This window comes from Drosophila sechellia, chromosome 3L (assembly GCF_004382195.2).
Source record: "Drosophila sechellia strain sech25 chromosome 3L, ASM438219v1, whole genome shotgun sequence".
NCBI classification, from domain to species: Eukaryota; Metazoa; Arthropoda; class Insecta; order Diptera; family Drosophilidae; genus Drosophila; species Drosophila sechellia.
In genome coordinates, this window is record NC_045951.1 from 9,799,736 (window position 1) to 9,816,693 (window position 16,958).

Genomic DNA, 16,958 nt, shown 5'->3' on the forward strand with positions numbered 1-16,958 from the left:
CAAATTGATGCTTAAGGACAATTTTCACTTCATTACGCGCTCGCTGCTCCACCTACTATTGCCTTTCGTCCTTATTCTTTTTTTTTTCCGGCACAGCCAATGGGTATCAGGAGTATAGTTTACGAAGGTGCAGGTTTGACAGCAGGTGACGTCTGGAGTGATAAATATATATACTTCGACTTGGCAAAATAAAACTTATATTTCGATTTCGAAGCTAAGCCAATTGATACCATTTTATGATTAAGTGGGATATCAATATTTAATTATTTAAATATTTTATAATATCTAAATGAATGAGATTGTCCGTTTGTCTCGACGTATTGTCTTATGCTGCTTAGAAGTTCGAAGGTATCTACCAGTCCATTTCGTGAGATATCATATTTACTTACACATTTCCCCCGTAATGGAAATTCCTTTCCAGTCGCCTTGGTCACAATTACTTGGCTGTTTGAGCAGCGATTTGCGCGTAAAGTGTGGCTGGAAAACCCCTATAGCCAACACCAAATGGTATCTGGAACAGGAAGAGGTAGTTTCATACATGCAGTGGAAGCCATCAGCTTTTGCCACCGTGAAATTACACTTTCGATTCCCGGAGGCGAGGAAACCCCTATCACTGATGCTGTCGCGTTTTCCGGGCTTTGGCGCACCTTTGCTTGAATAATCTAATAAGGAAAAATGTCGGGCGTATATCATTTAAAGGCAACCCAAACACACACACACTCGCACACACCCTTGTCTGGCTTGCATAATTAATTGTGATTGATATAAGAAATTATTCGCCGGTGGCCAAACAGATGGCGGAGCCAAGTCGGGCCAAGAAAAGCCAAAAAGGGCGCAGTGAAAAATCATCTCGCAAACTGTCCCAAAATCCAACGCCCAAACAGACATTTATTCCAATCCACACATATGAAAGTACTCCTAAGGTTAAGATAATAGTAGCTTGACAGAGTTTTGGTTAAACATATATAAAGAAGAATATTCACATACAAGATATTTATTAGATTTTAAATATTAAAAACATAAAATCTAAATTTATATAAAATATATAAAAATAAATAAGCAAATGTATAAAGAGCTGTAGAAAAAGAATTCCATGTTCCATGTTCGCTTTCAAGCACATTGCTATTTAGATGGCCGCCGGTGTGCATAAGGGACGAGTGATCCGCACACCTGCACACGGCAAATGGGACATCATAAAGAAACTCAATTTGTTGCCGCTCGAGCGATTTGTTTGCCACGCAAATGAACAAAACGAGTGGCAGTAAAGTGGTGTGTGTGAGCTTCTGTGTGTGTGTGTGCGCAAGTGTGTGGGTGACCGGATGCAGCGAAAGAACGGGAAACAAAAGGAAAAGCAGCGTTGGCCATTTTAATTTATGTCGGTCGGCAGCGCTTTGCTAAGCTGCTTAACGCCGCCAGCGGAATAAGAACAACCAGAAAGCAGCAAGAAATGCCGGGAAAATGCAGGGAAATGCTGGCAAAATACTAGGAAAATAGAATGGGTATGGAAAGTCGACGGACTAAGGTCTGCGAAATAACCTTAAAATATAGCAGCCGGCTTAAACAATGGCTAAGGGCGAGGCCATGTGTGTACGTGTGTGTGTGAGTGTATGGGGTGTGCTGGAAAAAAAATGAGTGGGGGTGTGGGAATAATTCGCTAGCAAATTGAAAATAAACGCTTGGCGCTAACTAAAAAAGCTCTGCACACTTTTTCCTCGTTTGTTCAAATGTTTTTGTGTGAGCTTCAACGGGCGGTGCTTACTATTCAATATATATATTTTATATATATTAATATATTTCAATATATATATATGTGTGGACCGTTTGCAAAACGTGGCTTACTACCCACCGAAGTTGGCTAAAATGTATCTCTAATTTTGGTGCAAATTAATCTATGACTTCTTTCATCCTAGCTAAAGATTTATTTATTGCCCTGGAAATCAAAAATGATTAATTAAAATATTTTTTATTTAGCCAACTTTAGTTCATTTATAGTTGTTTTTAATGCTTCACATTTTTATTGAAGAATTTATGCCAAACATTGTTTTAAAGCATCGTTAAGGTCGATTGTTAGTACGCTTCTTGGCCTTGTTCCAATTGTTTGCCCAGCTTGTTTCCAGTTGTTTGAGACTAACTTTTCTCGGGGATATCCAAGTTCTGCAGCTATTCCTGTGTCAGTGGATATCGAAATGTCACCGCAGTATTCGCTTTGAGCCTGCTGGGCATCCTGCCCGGAGCTTAACCCATTCAAAGTTGCATTTCCAATTTGTTCGGGCTTTCAATTTCAGAAGGTCCAGAAACACTCGTACTCTTTGCAGCCTGGACAAGCCAAAGTTCCATGATTAAGCGCGTTCGCCGATAATGAAGCGAAAGGAAGTGCCTGAGCTCGCAAATTCGCAGTCGTATATTTGTTCAAGGAATTTCCAATTTAAAGTTGAAAAAATATAGCTGACTCAAACTTAAATAAGCAAACAAAAGGCTAAGCAGAGATCTCTGCTTATAGAAGTCTGGGTGGCACAAGGCGGCCAAGGGACCAAGAACCACGCCCCCTTCGGGGCCTCTCATTACCCACAACCAATAGCACACCAAGTGCACACGCACGCACTCACACACACTCTCACTCCATACACACACACACTCCCATACGAGCCACACTTTGCCAGCAGCACTTAATTACGAAACGGTTTTTTGGCCACGAGGAGCAGCTGCTCCTTTTTCATCGCAGATTGAGGGAAATGCTGGGGCATTGTGGGGTTAAGGAGCGAGCTGCCTTTTCCCAGTTGCCTCGCTTTTCCGCTGCATATGTGCAAGTGTGTTTGAGTGTGTGGCGAAAGCAGCTGTGCCTTTTGCCTGCCATTTCGCTGTCAATTGCAACATGCATTGTGTGTCCGTGTGCGTGAGCGTCTGTGTATATCTGTGTGTGTGCCACTGATGACGACACCGACATGGCTTAAAAGGGTTTTATTTTCTATACTCTCACGAAAGAATAATGCGGAAAATCACTTGCAGATGCGCTTATTGTAAGCAAGCTACAGTTTATTTCAACATTTATACGAGTTACGAAGAAATCCTTGAGGGGAGTCAACGAAATCTATAGTAAGAACTAGTATGAATTATTTAACTTTATGTATAATATATACAATAAATACTTAATTAGGAAAGGTCGAAAAGGTGGGAGGAAATATAGGTGGTTTTTTGCATTTATTGGTAAATAACCCACTTCAAACAATTAATTTACTTAGCCACCAATGTCAACATTAAAGCCATCTTTGAAAAAGCTCTTGACATTTTTGCAAGGGTATTTCCCGCATCGGTTCGCAGCATATCCTTGCCTTTTGTTTCAGCTATCCTGGTTTTGCCAACAGACTGGAGGAGACCAACCCTTGCACAATTAAAAAAAAAAAAAATAACAGCAGTTCTTGTGATGGTTTTTGTTTGGTTCCTGCGTTTTTAAATTATTACATCTTATTTACAATGTGCAAGTTGTCCCGGCAGCCGCCTTAAAGGCGTGGAATTTGTTGCCACTTTTGTTGCTCGCTGTTTCTGTGTTCTTGTGACAAAGAAATGTTGCAAATTAAGCGCTCCACTGCGTGTACTGCACAAAGTTTCAAGAGGCGCTTCACAGAACAACAACCAATGCGGCTGCAACAAAATTAAATAAAAATGCTCACGTTTCCTTGTTCACATATACATATACTCGTAATTGTATTTCCACATTTTGCGATGCATATTCGTAATACATATTTCATTATGTTCTCCACTCACTTCGCATTTCTTGCCCCGCCGCAGCTGCAAAAATGTCGTCATTTCGCCGCCTCAACCACACAACTTTCTGCAATCAATTTGGACTCGTTTACCTGAAATTGCATTAAAGTTTTTGCCTCGACGGCGGTTTATTTAAACTCTTTAAAATCATCGACTTGTTTGGTTTTCTGCACGTTTCTCTTTTAAGTTAAGTGGCTAGCTTGTGTGCATCAAATAGACACAACAAAACTTAAAGTAAATATAAAAACTTCTGATACCCCAAAATAGTTTTAGCAAGAATACAGAAAATTAAGGCATAATTAAACTGTCCAATATAGTAATAAAAAAATTTTTTATTTTATTTCTTAAAATTGAGTGAACATGAACAGCCATATTTCTCAGTGTATACATACTTGCTAGCCCAACTTATCGCTTCATAAAAACATGCTGTGCAACGAAAAATGTACCACTACATTTTTCAAGGTAGTCCTTGAACAAAGTTCGATCCGCGAATGAATTCCCAGTATGGCATTCCTCGATGGTTCAATCGGCGTGCCCCAAACCGCTCGTTCCGATGTGGCTTGTCCAAGGATAACAAGTTGAAGTTGGCCTTAATACATGTCCAGTTGGCATGCAAGTGGCAGCAGACCCTCCTGGGTGGAGTGTCCTGTACTCCTGTACACGGCAATATCGGTAAGAATGCTGGTAATAATATTTGAGGTGCACCACAGCGAGCTCCTACCGAACACTATACTATACTTTACTATATGAGAGGACGTGCATCTGTACACGGCACTTTTACGCTGCGTTGGCAGTGAAGGACTGCACTGCGAGAAAATAGGTGGGCTTATAAAAGTAACAGCTAAAATATGATGTAAAATGAACTTAAATTAAAACGATTTAAAATGAAATGAATCTTACTAAGCAATAAATTCCAGATGTTGGGAATTATTAATAATTATTATTATTATTATTATTATTTGTAGCCAGAAAAGAAAAATGTGAATTTCTTTCAGTGTACTCAGACCGCTGTGCTCCTCCCCGGAGGCCTGTCCGAAGATGACCCAGAATGCAACTTGTGCGGGTTAGTTGCCTGGTTTTCCCATCTGCACTTGTGTGCGTGTGTCATGTGACTCCGGGCTGCAATGTTTTACTTACCACAAAATTTTGTAACTAAACGCACAGGGGCGTGGCAAAGCAAGGGGCGTGCTGGGTGGTGGGTGGCGGCAAAGAAATGGGAAATGGGATATGGCGAATAGATACAGGATTCAACGGGTCTACTTATGGAGCACTTGAGGCGGCACGCACACAGGTAAATGCTGCATCGGGCAGGATATATCCAGTGGCAAGTTTTGTTCGCCAAAGTTGCCACAGAATTCAGAAAGAGAAAAAGAGAGAGTGATAGTGGAGGATTCGCCCACAACATATTGTTACGGCGAACGGAAAAGTTCTTGGCCCCAAAATTGTCACCGTTTCAGGTTTCAATGGTGAGCACATTGACAGGATAAACTTTAACTAGAATTCAAGTGGGCAGTGGGAAGTGGACTGGGGATTTCGGCCCGAGGCTTGAATTTTAAATTACTATAAAAAGTCCGATAATGAAAGGCTGGCAAGCAGGTTTTGGTTACCTGCAGCAGAAGACCTTGAATAATAACGGTTTTAAATTACATTTCCAGCAAAAGTGAGTTTGTAGATTTTTTCCAACCAATGGGATTTAAACATTCAATATTTTGCTGTAGCTACTACTTTTATGTTTAAACAAAAAATGGCATTCAATACTTTAAATTTCTGCTCAGAAGAACAAAATAAATAAATTGATATACACATTTTAATTGTAAACAGGAAAATACAATCTGGAAGTGAAATTTCTGTTTACTAACAGTTTGATGTTTTAAATTGTTTTAAATTGAGAATCGATTACAGATACTTATTTTATTGTTTCATATTTTTGATAAAATAAGTTTCTTTGAATTCTTAACTTTTGTGGTTTTTACAAAGCTCAAATGTATGTCCTGTTTTACAGACTTGTCACAAGACCGTCTAAATAAGCTGCGGCAATCCGTTAATGACTCGAATAGACTAATCTTACTACTACTACCGCCCCGCCCCTCCCCGCAGCAGCTGAGACCTAATGCTAAGTGCACTTTTAGCTAATTTGCCAATCATTTAGGCACTCAGCCAGCCAATCAGTCAGTCATTCAGTCAGCCAGTCAATCAGACAGTCAGTCAGGCAGACACTCGGGCGGCCAATCATCAGGAGTCTGCGATGGGGCCTGAAACAGGATTGGTAATTGGATTGCCGGCTGCCTTTTGTAATGGCCATGATAATGAAACTCAATTGCAAAATGCGCTCAGATTTGAGTCTTTTTGCTTGCTGTTGTTTAATCAAGCGACAAAAATCAATAGGGCAATAGGCCAACACTGCGTATACGTTATTTTTGACGTGTGTGTGTATGTGTGGCATGCCTGGTGGTGTTTCGATAAAAGCCTGGCAGATAAATTTGGAAACAAGTGCTATCTGCACTTAGCAGGATGTCATCTTCAAGCGAGCCTTGGCCACCAGCTGGCGGCGATCTCAATTTAAATAATAAAATATTTGACCAATCGATAACTATGAATTATGTTCTATAGAGCTCTTCACACATTCAATTAGAGCAAACAAACACTCACTCATGTGGACACTGGACAGCTCCTTGAAGTCCCAGGACTCAAATGCTATTCAAAAGTTTCCCATTTCGCTTGGCCTGCATAATTTTTAGCAGTCCTTTCGGGCAAATCCATTCGATAACGAAATAAATTGCTTTCAACAAATGCTCACTACTATCCTTGATTAATAGCTGAAGCTGAAAGGCAGCCAGCCAATGATTGGACAGCCGGGGAAAATCGTTTTCCCCACCAGTTTCGTCCTTGATCCTTTCGGCCTGCTGATGAGCGCACATTTACTTAAATGTTTCTGGTTCGGGGGCTGCTCCGGGTATTTCCTGTGTGTTTGCGCTGTACGAATTTAATTGAGTGCTAAATGGCACGTAAACTGATAGGTCAACACATACAGACACACTGGCTTACACGAGCAGGACTCGAAGGCATTGGTGCGCTGCATGGACTAACTTTCGCACCCATTACCCCCATTCCCACCCGCATCTCACCGGAAAAAACCAAAACCAAGTCAATCGGCAAGTCGAAAGGCTAAGGCGTTGCCAAGGACACTCAACCAGCCACCCATGGAGCTCGCTGCGAACGTGGCCTAATGTGCATCAACGGTTCAACAAATCAGCAAACAGTTGCTACTCCTAAATCGCTTGGCCAGCAAATGTGTGTATGTGTATACAAAAGGAATCGCACTGCAGCAGTCAATAAACTACATTTATTAACACTTCTGCGTAGTTGCATGTTCTGTTTGCTCAGACAAATGTTTTCACACATAAAACAATAGCAATTTATATTATACATTTATTTTATTAAATTGGGATCACGCATCAATATGGTATTTGCTTTATTTTATACTTTAAAAACATGACTGTATATAACTACAATCAAAAAACTCTGCTTAAATACTTAAGCTTCTATTCTTTTCTCTCTTTGAATAAAACACGCTTTTAATCTTTTAGATTTGCACCTCCATTTCTCTTTGAGGGGTAGTCACATTAGTAGGACAATTTGTTGGGTAATCTTCTTTTGGTCTAGCGAGTTGTGAGTCGGGGCTCCATTGCCATTTCGCCTTTTGGCCTGGCCGAACTTTTTTGGCCCGATAATCTTGCGAGTCCTTTGAAGGCGTGCTCGTATGTGTGTGTGTGTGTGTGTGGGGAGAGTGCCAGTTGAGATAAACGTCAGCACGTGCAAATAAAGCATTAAAACATTAAACCAAAGACAGTGGGGGCATTCGCCTTGACCGCAATGACTCAAATGACGAACGGCAAAGGGCATCCTGCTCTCCAGGATCCCTTGTTGTGGGTCCTGACTTACGCAAACAGTAAGTCATTGCCGTACACACACACACATACTCACACATCTGAGCAGCGGCAAGGACGCACGTCTCAAGTTTATCAAAGTAAAACGAATGGTAAGGAGAAAAAAAGAATGGCAAAAAAGGCGAGGCGAGCACAAAAAGCTACAAAGAGCACGGGAAATCCAAGGAAATGCAGTGGTAACAGGTCAGGCCACACTTAATTCATTCGTGATTTATATGAGTCGCTTTCGGGGACTTAAAATGTGGTTACAGCTTTTGGCTTTGGCTTTGGCTTGACTCGGCTATCTGGCTTTCGCCTTTGGATTCTGGCTGAAACTGACGAAACTATGTGTGCGGTCTGCTTGGGGCAAAAGATTTGCCTGCGCTCAATTAAAAATTCCCCTTGAGCTGCTCAAAATTCAATTGGAATACCCTTCGTTCTCGTCTTCACCCCCAGAAACTATTCCCAGATATTCTCGACAAAGTCGAAAGCCAGCAAAACCGCTGATAAAATACATATATATTTTGGTCCCTGGGCAGAGGGACAGAGTCACATACAGCCAGAGATTTTTGGCTAAGCCTGTGAAAACAAGTTTTTTGGCTAGCTGCCGCCGCCGTTCGGCATTTTGTCACTTTGACAAAATTGTTTGGTAGTTTTCTCGCCGGATTCGCCTTCAGATCCTAACTCTTTCACTCTCCGCTCGATTCGAGCCCAACTTGTCGTTCAAGTGACATTCAATTATTATTTCAGCCAGGCAGTGCACAAACTTTCCAACGAAAACTCAACTAAACGAAACGAAACGAGATGCTGCGACAAACGACAACATTGTTAGAATGTATTACAGTCAGACAAAATGTCCAAGAGATACATATATATATATATATACCTTGCACAGGGGGCAAGACGAAGGGCACATAATACGTATTTGCGCATTAAATTCAAAACTTTTCAAATAGTTTTGGGCCAAATAAAATCAAAACGAAATCTGCAAGGAAATAAAAACAACAAATTTGGCCATAAGTACATAAGACTGTGTGCGTGTATATAATAAAATGAAAATGAAAAACTTTTAAATTACATTTTCAATGAGAAACGCTGAGACACTGAGACTCAGTCTCCATTTTACGGCTTAGACAGGCATTTTAACTGATTAAAACAGAATTAAGGGAATTTTTTTGGAAACTTTTGCAGCAGCAGCAAGTTATTGCGTACCTGCAATAAGCTCAAGATTTTCTTATAGTTTTAGGACACTTTTCAGACAGAAATGTTGATAGGAAGCAACAGGAAGGGAAGTCTTCAGTATTTGTTGAATAAACGTCGATAAAAGTCAGAGAAATTGGACTTGGAATGCTGCTTTACTTTAAAAAGGATAAGTTTATTTTAATATTTTTTTAGACATTTGTTATAAGTAAGAAACTAAAAAGAAGCATAATTAATTATTGCACATCTCTAGTCCTGTGGAACAGCAGCAACTCACACCCTTAGACCAACCTCTTAATCCGCATAAAATATTACCTTGTAACAAATATAAATATGTGACACCCGTAAAAACCTTAATTCGTGTACTCGCAATGCACAAAAGTCACAGGAGCGCTGAAAAGTTTGTGCTCGATTTGGCAAACAATTTTGCCCGCCGGAGCTTAGGTAAATTCCGAAGCTGTGAATGCAAATGCGGGTGGGAGTTTCTTAGTTTTTTTTTCTTTTTTTTTGGTTACCGGATAAATCGTAATTTGAACTCGAGGCTGCCGCCCAAAAAGCGTGCAGCTTAAAATTAATGACAGCGACGTAAATGTCAACGCTGGGTGAAAAACAAGCGCAACTTTTAGCCAGCCGCAACGTGTGGCAAAAACAATAATAGAGCCGAGTTCTCGCAGGGAGTTTTTCCGGTTGGAAAGGGAAATGGGGAGAGGAGTGGAGTAGCCGATGCATGGCTTCCGGTTTTTGTTCGCGCTCTGGTATTCGCTGGCACGCCCAGTTCCTGGGGCCGCCCCTTTGGGCGAACTTCTTGCCAACGGCATTGCGTGCTCGAGTGTCACATATGCACATTTTATTTATAAACTTGCAGCAAAGTGGAAAAAACGAAGCGACTTCGCGGAATGCAGTGCCACCTCAGCGGGCAGCTCCTTTTTACGTCCTTTACCGTACGCCTTGCTGCTCCTTGCGTGCCCATGCCCGGCGATAAAGTCCGTGAAATGCTTATCATTCCCAAACCGGATGTGCACAGTGTCAAGCAGCAGGAGCAAAGCGTTTTTATATCCCACGATAGCTTAATGCATAATTGAAAAGCACGCAAAGTGAAACAATAGACCAAGCTCTTCGACTCCGTTTCAGTTACAGTTTCAGCTTCGAATGAAGGCCATTTAAACCATTTCCGACTATTGGCACACATAGCAGTGCATCGTCCTTAAAATATTTGGTAAAACTTGAGCCCCATAATTTTCCTGGAAGTAGAATAAACATTTCAGTTGGCAAATAGGCAACATATGCTAGCACAAAACGCTTTGATGAGGTAAATAGAGAGACATAGAAGGGCTTTTAAGAGCTCTCGCATTTCAGTTTAAATTTTCAGAAATATGCAACAACAAAATTAAGTTCTCTTTTATTCGAAATTATTTGCATAACTTCAATTTGCACAACACTAAACGACATGTTATGCGTCAGAATTTAATTAGAGTATAGTTTGTAAAAGATGCCCGTAGCAAAGGCAATTGTACGTGTAAATAGAAAGTATATTCTAAATTAATAGTTGACAAATATTTTAAGATACTGCCACCTCGTGAATGAAATTTACCTAACAAGAAATAATATATTTTCATAATGAAAATAATCAAAATACAATTTCATTAAAAACTTTCCTTGCTTTGTGACAAAGCTTAGGCCACTTTCAAACATCTTAGACTTAATTGAATTTCCTGCCTTTCTGTCAGTTTTCTAATGAATTCTCATTGGCCATGTAAAATACAAATATTAATGGCAATCAACATTACTGCCCATTCGCACTTGTTTGCACTTGATAATGAAAATTATTTAATATTAACAGGCTCAATTGGGCCTGAAACAATCGCGCTAATGAACTGTATAATTTCCTTTGGGCGCCGGGTGGAAAGAAATCGCATCAAGTGAAAAGTTAAGGAGCTTGGTGGAGGCAATTGTGGGCGTAATTGAATGGCGCTTAGTAAAACCAAATCGCAGCTTTATGTCGCTTCTTAGAGGCCGCGCCACTTGCAAAGTGCGGAGAGCAAGTGGCTGTCAGCCGCCATCCGGCATAAACTGCACAAACAAAGCGCGTTTAAGAAAATGTAAAAATACTGCCAAAGTATGCAAAGCTGCTCGTAAAAACACTCGAAACTACGTGCATGCAGCTCAGCTCGTCGTGAGTCCTGCGTCCTGCGTACTTCGTCCTTGGGCGGGAATTTTGTGTGGAAGTTGGAACTCGGTAGTTGCTTAGCTGCATCCTTCCATGACCGGTTTCCTTCCTGAAAATCCATCAGCGCTAATTTTGCATATATCAGTTAGCATTTTTGCTCGGTTCTGCTGCTCGTTTTTGTTTTTATGACTAGCATAGCAGCTCCTTCCATTTCAGTGCACTTTATTCCCCTTCGTTTGCCTAAGCTGCCTTGTGACTTGTGTTTTTCCAGCCTTTCCCCAAAAAAGCCCGAGGATATTTTAGTTATGCAGCGTCTGGAGAAAGGTTGTCGGGATCTTGGCTCTGATGATGAATTATGTGAGCCACGTACGTTATTAATAATTCCTGTGCTGTCAACAAATACATACATTGTCTTGTGCCGCAGTCTCCGCGCGGCAGGCCACATTGCGTATGCGTGATATGTTTGTATGCGGGGGCGTCCCACAACTAGGCATCATCTAAATTTATTGGCCATCTTGTTGTGCAGCAGCCGAATTCGAATTGGAGAGTCCCTCGACGACCTTCGCAATCTGTTTACAAGCAAATTGATGGGGGTATACCCCATCACGCATATGCCGTGTATGACAGCGTAACCCCTTTCCGCACATCACGCATACGACGTGTATTACATCATAGCACTGTTTGTTTGCACATTGTTCAAAACGTACAGTCTACAGCGATTCGAGTGGCAAGTTTAATGGCCGGAAAAACTCAACTCAATCAATTACCAGGACAACACACTCGGCCAGTTGAACATGTGTAATTGATACGAGTCCTTAAAGGTGTTTTGTGTTATTTACGTAGGCACTCCTTTGGCCTGCATCGCGTGCAAACACTTTCGGATTGAAGTATGTGATGTGTTAACAGGCCCACTTCATTTTGGCAATTTAACGGTTACATTGTGTTGCCTACTTCTCAAGTGAGGGTTATTAAGCGTACTGGTCCCGAGAGATAAATCATCTGACTAAATCATTCCTATTAATGGCATTGGCGTGGCACAATGCCTGTGTGAAATTTACTAATTATTCGACGGTCAACAGTTTGATGATTAAATATTTCATACGCTTCGACTGACACCGAGTTTGTCCAGGCAGAAATCACAAATGTCTGGCTATTTCCCTCGGCTCCTTTGGCCCAAAACCAAACACTGCAGCATTAATTAAATATTAAGGCAACATACACAAACAAACACACAACCTACACTTATGCGAGGCCAAACAGAGCGCAACAAATAAAGACGGTCAATTCTGTTACGGCACGCTGACTCAAGGAGTCGCAAGGATATGCATTCAGCTTGTACTTGAACTCATGTACATGTCCGCACATTTACTTGCATTTATTTACCGCTTTAACATGTAAGCTCAAGACAATGCAATAAAGTTGAAATTAGTTCGGGCCATAATTTCAGGTGAACATCCGGAGGCAATGCAAACTGGCTCATCCGGTTGTCAGTACAATTGGCTGACCATCGTCCTGCTGCTGGGCCTTGTCCTTTGCTACAGTAGTCAACAGTGCAGCTCCGCAGTGCCAGCGTCATTAACATCGACATTACCATCACCATCACAATTACCATTGCCAGCGGCTGCAGCAGCAACAACAACTGCAACAGGAGAAAGTGCATCCAGTGAAAGTGTGACAGCCGCAAGAGCATCAGCAGCAACCACAACGACAACAGCAACGAGGAAGCGGTGTCCTGCGGTCAAAAGTTGTCGCCAGACCGCCGGTCGTGTCCTGACCAAAAGGTCCTGCCACAGATGATCGAATGAAAGCCACGCCAGCCCCAACTAAATAGAGTAATTTAAAGAGCCACATGAAATGTGTGCGAGTGAGTGTTCGCCCAAGAAGCATCTATGAGTGTGTGAATGATCGTTTGAGTGTTTGCTACTCACCCGTTTAGTATGCCAGTTTTAAACTTGTACCCAAAAACCACATTGCCGAACAATGGCGCAGTAGAGGGTAAATTTATTCCAAGTCCATCAAATTTTCTGAAGATTTGCTTCTTTAAGTGTATAGTTTTCCCGATCAAACTGTTAGAAGAAATTGGTTGATAATCTTTATAGCTTTACCAATCTATTTAATTTATTTCTTACCTTCTTAATTTTATAAAAAAAACTTCACCATTTTTATTGATTATTTCTAATTAAAATGTCTCCCAATCTTCTCTACTGCCCAAGCCGTTGTAAAGCAATGTATTTATATAAATAATATTTTATGTAAGCTTATTGATTACAATTTAATGTGTATATTTAAACAAAATCAAAATGTACTATACGATGTGTGTAAATAAGAAACTTAAATATAATTACGGCAACACCGAGCGTTTGGCAAGCACAACAAAAAAAGGTGTATTACAAACAGAACAGAAATGAATAATCTCTATGGCCAGTGCACTGACTCTTTTAATAAATTATTGAATAATCAAATAAAGTGCAGTGTACAGTGCAAGTGCCGGCCTCAAATATTAAATAATTAGATAAAAACGTAGACCAGCCAAATAGCAACAAAATGAGAGCAGCAGTGAGTCATAAAACATTTAAATTGATTGCCATATCATGCATATATTTGCACCGCGCAATTTTCCGCCGAACAAAATGTAAATTTGATTTTCTGTTTAATTCAGCCACTCAAATACAATTTATTTAATATTTCATTGCAGTGATATTAATGACAAATTTTTATAATTGACGGTAAACCAAGCCGCCTCACTTCGAAATAATTAATGAATGGTACGCCATGTTTATCTAACAATTTCTTTAAATTTGCCAAACTTTAAACATTATGATGTTATTCAAGTGTCACATGCAGTTTAAACCATTAGTTTAATAATGGCTTGCCATTAGTTTGGCCATCTTAATTAAAAACTATGTTAAATGACCACCAACGGCGCAACTTTAATTACAACAAATAGTAAAAGTGTACAGTAAATACAAAAATAATTATAAAGTATTCCAACTCTACCCAATAAATTGATTTAATTAATAATTAAAATGTAAAAAATTCGAATAGGTTTGATTTCACGTTACACGATTCTGTTGACACACAGCAAATACTATAGCTCATAGTTGTTATAATTATAAAACAACAATTCCATTTCGCCGACCCGCAAATTAACTAACATTCGCCGTTGAAATCGAACGATAGCCCATTCAAAATCATTGAGAATGCTCGGCCAATTAAAATGTGATGTGATTTTCGCCATCTTGTGTTTGAACACAATTATAATGAAACATAATTCCGAATTATGCAATGCCATTCGGTTTGCTGCGGCAAAGCTAATTTTATTAATTTTCGTTAAGCTGTAAAAATAATGTTAGTCATAAGCTTCCGGCAAATTGTGCCATAAACGATAATGATAATTCCCACCACACAGTTTCAAATCGAACATAAATTTGATCTCCAATTCGCATCCGATTGTTTTCTAGCACGTTTAAGCAATTGGAAACCATGAAAATTATATTGATTTACTCTTGCCTCGAATCATTTGCATTTTAAATGTCAGGTTCGAGTTACTTGTGTTTCTGATTGCAGCTAATCTCCTAATTGTTAATGCAACCAATCAAAACTATAAGCAGTCACCCCACAAAACATATGAATATGCGTACTTCGGTGTAAGTGTGAGTGCGAACATATGCCAGCCAATTTGAAATTCCAAATCAACGGAATGCTAATGCCATAAGCCCACAAGCATTCGCCATCAAACTTTAAAGCGCAGTAAATAAATTGGCATAAGTACATACATATATATATATTTATATATATATTCGTAGGCCATCAGCTAAGTAATTCCTGTATATTAAAGTTAATTAGTGAAGCCCTAGAATTATGCATTAGTCGAGTAAATTTACGTGCTATGTGTGGACTAACGACATAGTTAAATAGTTGTAATAAAGCAATCGAACTGTGTAACGAACTACTTTTAACTGTTGAAACCTACAACTAAATGGCAACCTAGTGAAAGCATTATAAAAATATGACATCATAAAGAAACATAGCAGAGCATTACAATAATAAACAAATAAAACACTAAGTTTGTTGTTTGGTTTTTGCGCCATGATTGTCGCCACAGTATTGTAAAACTAAAATGACATGAACAAACAACAACAAAAAAGTGAATAACAAAACGGAGAGCGATACGATTAAAATTTTTTATTTAAAAATTAACCCATACGTGGTGTTTCCATTCTGGGGGCTTAGCAGTGTTAAAGGCACTGCTGCTCAATTATTTATGCAAACTACAGGGGAACCCAAACAGCTGCCTGCATCCTTCGGCGACATTCGAAGAAATGAAAAATAAGCTGCAACGTATGCGTGTGTCACATGTAATCGCTGGATTATAGACAGCTTCGGCCAGGATGGCAGGATGGAAGGACGGCAGGATCGAAGGACGGCGGGATGGCAGGCGTTGAAAACTGGGTCAGCAAATAAATCGAAAAGGCTTAAAACAAGGAAAGGGAGCGGCCATAGAAGAGCCATGGACAGCCCAAGTACGCAGCTTATGCACACCGAGCAGATTGCTCCTGGCAAAAAGGAGTAGGATGATGCGAAAAGGACATGGGTGTCCTTATGATGGGGGAGTGGTACCAAGTAAGTATGTGCGGCTACGCAAAACAATTTACATTTGTTGTCCTGCTGATGTGTTACAATAACACAGGACATTCTTCCTTTTCTAATTACTTTCAGCTCAATTCACGTGAGAGAAAACAAATAGAGCTCACGCCCGAGTTATTCAAAAAGTATTTAAAAAGTATGTGCTTGCTTACGCAGCCATGGTACTCAGTTATTCATCAAGGAGCTTTGGATATATTGTTGCCGGTTTGTATGGGGCTTAAACTTTAGATTTCAATTGTATTGTATTCACTTATTCAAACACCTATTTAGACACAAAAGTAAGCGATATCTAATATCCATTATACACCTTATCCCAGATTAAAATCTTTTTGATTAAATATTGTCTCATTAAAAATTATGTAATTTTTTAATCCGTAAAATACTGGCAAACAATCGAATGCAAAATGTATGTGTATTTTGGGGCAAGCTCATTAATTAACTACTTCTCGATGGGCAGCTGCGAAACGCAGAAGTGCAGCTATAATTCTATTAAATTGCACCGCAAATCCCGGCTTATTCGCATGCATATCTGCGTTCGAATCCAAAATAATTACAATAATGCTATAAGGTGCGCGTCCTTTAACCTCAGGCAATTCAAATACTCGTAGTCCACGATCCGGATTCCTTATGCCGGATTTGGTAGTCCGGCCAAATGCAATGAGACCCCACAGTTGGGGCCTGATTCAAAGACCATTTTGCGATTCTGCGTTGGCATAAAAATATTTATACGCTCACTTGAGTCCAAATTGATGTGCGCTGCTTATGCAAATTTGTGGTTGCCTAAGCAACCGCAGTGCCAAGCTGTTGTTGGCTGGATTTTGGATTTAGGATACGCTGAACGGGGCTGAGTCCCCAAATCCGTACAGCCTACTATGCAGGACATGGGCATGTAATTTGTCCTGATAGATTCTGCCTAATGGCAGGCATTAGAAACATTTGTTGCCCTTGGTACAGCCACCACCAGAGCCACAGGAATAGGAGCCGGCTTTGGCCTGATATTGATTCGAGAACAGCATGGGGTCCTCCGAACTCAGTTTTAAACAGGCTTCACGGCGCCGCAGACCTCGGATTTTTGCTTTCACATTCACGTTTTCATTTGACAAAACATTCAGCGGCGCACACAAACGCATTTGACCGCATTCCTTGCCGGCACTCGCACGCTAATTTGACTGAAAATTTGGATGCCATCAACATACTGTACCATGTAATCCGCATGAATTCCTCAAATGACAGTTGCACGCTGAATGGCCATGAAA

General features: G+C 40.3%; 1 protein-coding gene across 3 annotated transcripts in view; it reads left to right on the forward strand.

The window, feature by feature from the left end:
• LOC6605131 (kin of IRRE-like protein 2) overlaps window positions 1-16,958 on the forward strand; it is a 156,437-nt gene that overhangs the window by 76,394 nt on the left and 63,085 nt on the right. The window contains exon 7 of one of the 3 annotated variants that reach the window (XM_032717578.1): window positions 12,485-15,121. The exons of 1 other annotated variant lie outside the window; for it this stretch is intronic. In XM_032717578.1, coding sequence (XP_032573469.1) covers window positions 12,485-12,852 — 368 coding nt within the window. In that variant the 3' untranslated portion in view covers window positions 12,853-15,121. Of the gene's footprint in view, window positions 1-12,484; window positions 15,122-16,958 lie in introns of those variants that run through there. One more of the 3 variants, XM_032717579.1, reaches the window with a different exon arrangement.